The sequence below is a fragment of the Prosopis cineraria genome, unplaced genomic scaffold, assembly GCF_029017545.1.
Source record: "Prosopis cineraria cultivar Desert tree isolate PC_DT_omini unplaced genomic scaffold, ASM2901754v1 PC11, whole genome shotgun sequence".
Taxonomy (NCBI): domain Eukaryota; kingdom Viridiplantae; phylum Streptophyta; class Magnoliopsida; order Fabales; family Fabaceae; genus Prosopis; species Prosopis cineraria.
Window position 1 is genome coordinate 2,756,717 of NW_026555342.1, and position 6,000 is coordinate 2,762,716.

Sequence of the window (6,000 nt, forward strand, 5' to 3'; positions counted from 1 at the left end):
ATCTTCACTAAAGTAGAAGAACAATGATTTGATGTTATGATTGACTTGTCTGTTGTTACTAATCTTATAGTATAAAGATCATTTGTATTTATTATTATAATGTGTAGTTATGATTAATATAATTCAATAATTGATTTTAAATTATTGTTATTTATGTATTTGTGTTGTTTTAATTTTAAATTTAATAAATTATATGATTTAAAATTTTAATGAATGTTATTATCCAGATCTTTTTTCGATATTATTCCATTTATCGGGACGGCGGGACGTCCCGATCTTATCCCGATCCCGTCCCGACTTTTAACGGGACGGGACGACTTCCGAGACGGGATAGGACACGGGACCAAAATTCAATCTCAATTTTTTTCTCGAGACGGGACACGGTCCCGGTCCCGTCCCGTCCCGTGAATACCATAGTCAAAAATGGCTTCCATTATGAAGTCTCTGCCCAAAGTCTTTGATGGACCCACACGCTTCCACCCTCCCTCCATTTTCAGACCCCACACGCTTTTTCTTTTCTCTGTTATCATTAAACTCTTGACCCCAAAGTCTTCGAGGCAACCTCGTAGAAGTGCAATACAGAGTCGTATAAATAAATCCTCAAACGTCTTTATTTGCCATGCTTGTGCTTCAAAATTTCCTTCATTTGTTTCTCCGTTCTAGGGTTCATTCTACAGACGACGTCATGGCAGATAGCTTACTAAGTTTTGTGCTGGAGAACTTGTCTCGGCTTGTGCAACACGAAGCCCATTTGCTATGTGGCGTGGAGGACAAAGTGAATTCCCTTCAGAGCGAGCTCAGAATGATGAGTGTCTTCCTCAAGAGCTGCGAGCAGGACAAGATGAAGAAGGAAATCGAACAAGAGGTTGTGCGTCAGATCACAGATGTCGCACATGAAGCTGAGGACGTCATCGACACCTTTGTTGCCAACGTTGCCAGATACCGAAGGAGAAGTTGGTTGTCCAGGATGTTCCATGGCGTTGACCATGCAAAGCTGCTACACCATGTTGCAGAGAAAATAGACAACATTAAAGCCACCATCAATCAGATTTATGAGAACAGAATCAAATACGACACCCAGGAAGCAGCAGGATCTTCAACAGAGGAATTACAACTATTGTATAAGCGTAGGAGGGACGTGGAGGAAGAAGATGTGGTGGGGTTTCACCATGACTCAACTGAAGTAATCAATCGCCTCAAGCAAGGAGCTTCACGTCTTGATGTGGTGTCCATTATAGGTATGGGCGGATTAGGTAAAACTACTCTTGCTCGTAAGATCTATAACAGTCATGATGTCAAGAATTACTTCGATTGTCGTGCTTGGGTTTATGTGTCTAACGACTATAGACCTAGAGAGCTTTTGCACGCCCTTCTTAAATGCTTGACGTCAATCTCTGCAAATACATGTTATGAAAACAGCAATAGCAAGCATAAGAAGAGATCAAAGGGCAAAGGCAAACTTAAATTCGAGGATGATTATGGTTTGAGTGAGGAGGAACTGAAAGACAAGGTGCGAGGGTGTTTAAAAGGGAAGAGGTATCTTGTAGTCTTGGATGACATATGGAAACCTCAACATTGGGATGACCTACAATGTGCTTTTCCAGATTACAATAAGAGCAGTAGGATCTTGATTACCAGTCGTTTGAAAGAGGTGGCTTCTCATGCCAGCTCATCTCCTCCCTACTATCTCCCTTTTCTTAATGAAGAAGAAAGTTGGGAGCTTTTCTCAAAGAAGGTGTTCCGAGGAGAGGACATGCCTTCAAATCTAGAGCCGCTAGGTAAGCATATGGTAAAAAGTTGTGGTGGCTTGCCAATCTCCATTGTGGTGCTAGCAGGAATTCTGGCAAACAAGGATAAGACATTCCGAGAATGGTCCAAGATCATGGGCCATGTCAACTCGTATCTCACCCAACCAGAGACCCAAGTCCAGGATATAGTACTTGAACTCAGTTATGATAGCTTGCCTCGAAGATTGAAGCCATGCTTTCTATATTTTGGCATGTTTCCTGAAGATTACGAGATTCCTGTTAGACGCTTGATCCAGCTATGGGTTGCAGAAGGATTCATTCTTCATAATGGTTCCAGAATTGCAGAGGATGTTGCAGAGGACTACTTGGATGAGCTCATTGATCGTAGCTTAATCCAAGTAGGGAGAAGGAGAAGCGATGGGGGAATCAAGACATGTCGTATCCATGATCTTCTAAGAGAACTTTGCATATCCGAGAGCAAGGAGGAAAAGGTTTCTGAAGTTTGTAGGGATGTGGACATTCTGGAGCAAACCAAACCTCGCAGGCTATCCATTCAATATAGCGTGTCTGATTATCTTGTTTCAAGCAACAAAGATCATTCTGGTACTCGTTCTGTGCTCTGCTTTTATCGAGACTCCTACTACCACCTTGATTCAAACAAGTCAAAAAGGCTTGTGAAATGTTTTCAGCTTGTTCGAGTGTTGGATTTGGGGCTTCCTATTTACCACTGTAATAAGATCCCTCCCCATTTGGACAAGTTCGTGCATCTAAGGTACTTAAGAATAGACATAGAGACAAGCTTTGGTCGAATTTTTGTTAGGGAGATTCCTAAATTCCTATGCAATCTTTGGAATCTAGAAACATTGGACTTGGGGCGTTCACATTATAATATATCCATACCCTTCACCAGTGGAATGTGGAAGCTCAAGAGACTGAGGCATCTTCATACGGCTGGACCTGTGGTCTTGCCTGATTTTCCAGATGTAGAAAGTAATATCATGTGGAATCTACAAACCCTATCCTGTGTCGCCATAAACAAAAAATCAGCTGTTGTGTCTCTGATAGGGAAAGGTGTATTCCCAAAGCTAAGGAGATTGGGGTTGCATTTCTATGAGGATAACAAGCATAAACAAGGGCTTGGTCAATTGTGGAAAAACCTTCCAAACCTCAATTATCTGAATGCATTGAAGATTTATGGTTGTCCAGAAATTCCAACGTCTGTCAATGCCTTTCCTTTCAACCTTACCAAACTAGCAATCTTGGGCATGAACTTAAGTAACGATGTCATCAGCACTTTGGGGAGTCTTAACAACCTCAGAATTTTGAAACTATCTTCATTCGAGTTTTCGAATGCCTCAAGATCTGAGTTAGAGCTTTGTTGCATTGCTGGGTTTCCCCAACTAGAAGTGTTTCAAATGAGACATTTGGAGCTCTATCGCTAGGAATTAGGTAAAGATGTAATGCCATGCCTCAGATGTTTGATCATCGCAGAGTGTCGGAGGTTGACTGCTCTCCCTAACGAGCTTTGGTCCCTGACTTCCTTACAAGAGGTACAAGTAGTAGGGCCCTCTGAACGGCTAAAGCTGCAACTCCAAAGTCAACCCATGAGAGATGGTTGTAATCTCGTTATCTCTCAACCGTATTGGGAGCGTGTGCTTAATAATGCCATATAATCAATTATGCAAAACCTAAACCATGATGTGTTTAGATTTCAGTTGTATACAATTGATTATGAAAAAAATTAATTAGTATGATTAATTTTGAATATAATTGATTATATTATGTGATATATATAACCTATTTGGATTATTATATTAATCAATTTTGGGGCCTAAATAATTGAGTTTTGAAAAAAAATACTCAAACAGCAAAAAAAGTTATAATTAATTATTGAGGTAGAGTCACATTTTAAAATAAGCTCTGAGAGATTGCTTTTAAATTTAATTTTATAGTTAAATAATATATTTTACTTCTTAAATAAAGTTTAACAAATTTAATAATATTAAATATAACTTTATCAATAATTTAATTTTAAAAAGTAACGTCCCTTGCGAAAATTTGTATAGCTCAAATTAATTTTAATATCTAAATAAATTGGATTATAACATAATTAATTATAATTAAAATTAATCATATTAATTAATTATTTTTATAATCAATTATATCCAATTCTAATCCAAATAGGCACATACTTAATTTATAAAATTAATTTTAATCAAAATTAAAAAGTAGAATTGAGAAGCATAATTGAAAATCAAGTAAAATCATGGTTCTGTGAAAATATATCTAAATATTCTTGCTACATATCAAAATCAATTATGAATTTAAAACCATATTTTTCAAAAAAATTTAAACACCCATCATACATGCCAAAATTAATTATGAATACAAAATTATGATTTTCTTAAAAATATTCAAACGCTTCCATACATGCCAAAATCAATTATGAGCCCAAAATTATGGTTATCTTATAAGCTACTATTAATTACTTTTCAATTTATATTTCAATTATATTTTTTAAAAATTTATCTAAAATTCACATAAATTATTTTACAAATCATATTTTTGAGTTTATAATTGATTTTGACATATATAAATGTGTTTGGCTATTTTAAAGAAAAATATGATTTTAGGTTCAAAATTGATTTTTGCATGTATAATGGGTATTTAGATCTTTTTAGAAAAACGTAAATTTAGGTATATAATTGATTTTAACATGTACAATAGGGATGTTCAAATAAATGTTCATAAAACTATGATTTTAACCTCTAAAATTGATTAAAAACTTTATCCAAACAGGCACCATGGCTTTGAGAAAAGAAACCCAAACGCCCCTTTTGTTTTTAAAAAAAATTTGATTTTATCTCAGAAACTCAATTTTTGTATAAGCTGATAGGATCACTTTTCAATTTTCACGTATAACTCTTGGTGTCATCATTATTTTGTCATAATGGTTAAATTTTCAAACATACCCCTGTGGGGGCGGTGGCATTGCTTGGCTTGTGAACATCACTCAAAAAACAGAAAAGTTCCCTCACAATGACATCACATCTTCTCATCTCTGTTTGAGAGCCTTTATTTAAGAGAAAATTACATCTCTGTTTGAGAGCCTTTATTTAAGAGAAAATTACGTGCAGTTAAAGTGAAGAAATCATGCCTTCCCATCTCATGTTGATATGTTTGGGAGTGAGTGTGTAAATTTTAATATGATTTTCAAATATAATTTTCATAATTGTTGGTAAAAAAAATAATTTTCATAATTAATCATATATATATATATATATATATTAAATATTATATAAACATCAACTGGATCAATATTATGCATATTTTATTTGTTAAATAGAATTTAACAACTTTAATAATATTATATGCAATTATATTAATATTAATATCTTAAAGGACAATGTCTTTTATGATAATTTGCACATTTAAAATTAATTTTGATTAAATCATCCAAACATCTTTAATTTTATCAAAATTAATTTCTGAAAAATAATATCCAAACATGATAACATTATAACATAATTAATTATAATCAAAATCAATTATATCAATTTATTTTTTTAACATTCAATTATACTCAATTGAAATCCAAATAGATAGCAAAATAGAAAGAGTGAGAGAATGAGTAAGTCCAAATGACGTGTTGCATTGATAATTACAGATTAACTTAATCAGTTACAGCTGTAAAACTGCTTAAACTCGGTAACAATCTCCAATTGATTTCAAGCTATGCAGAGCCATGCACGTCTTGCATTCTGTATATTTCTGGCATCATTTACCAAAAACGGAAAGAACTGTTTCAATGAGCCCATTTAAAGATTTTGAAGAGTAGTTACGACATTTCAGTTACAATGCTTATGTCATCTTCTACGTCAATGTCTTAAGAGTGTATGAGTTGTTGTATGCAAGTTTTACAAATAAAGTAAAATGGGATGTAGATTACATAAGAGTGTGTGTGTGTGGGGTGTAACTTTTTACCCGAAATCATTAGCCTCACTTGATCAACAACTTTCATGACTCTATCAATGCACTCCTTAAGATTCTCAGTCTCTTTCATTCTGAGAAGTTCAAACTCCTTCCTCAAATTGAAGATCTGTATCTGCTTCGTCTTTTCATTTCCTTGAAATTCTGACTTCAACTTCTCCTCAACGTCCTTTACTGTTTTGCATGCCATGGTACTACTAAAAGCAGTTTCATTTACTATTGAATGAAGACTACTTAATGCTCTAAATTTTCTGCAGACATT

General features: G+C 34.6%; 1 protein-coding gene across 1 annotated transcript; it reads left to right on the forward strand.

Moving 5' to 3' along the window:
- Positions 1–636: 636 nt before the first annotated feature.
- Positions 637–3,530, forward strand: LOC129285390 (putative disease resistance RPP13-like protein 3). Its single transcript, XM_054921069.1, has one exon. The coding sequence runs from the start codon at positions 686–688 to the stop codon at positions 3,188–3,190; it is 2,505 nt and encodes an 834-aa protein (XP_054777044.1). The 5' UTR covers positions 637–685; the 3' UTR covers positions 3,191–3,530.
- Positions 3,531–6,000: the final 2,470 nt, after the last annotated feature.

Excerpts from the sequence above, each read along its gene's own strand:
- LOC129285390 (XM_054921069.1), top strand. The coding sequence starts at position 686 with ATGGCAGATAGCTTACTAAGTTTTGTGCTGGAGAACTTGTCTCGGCTT.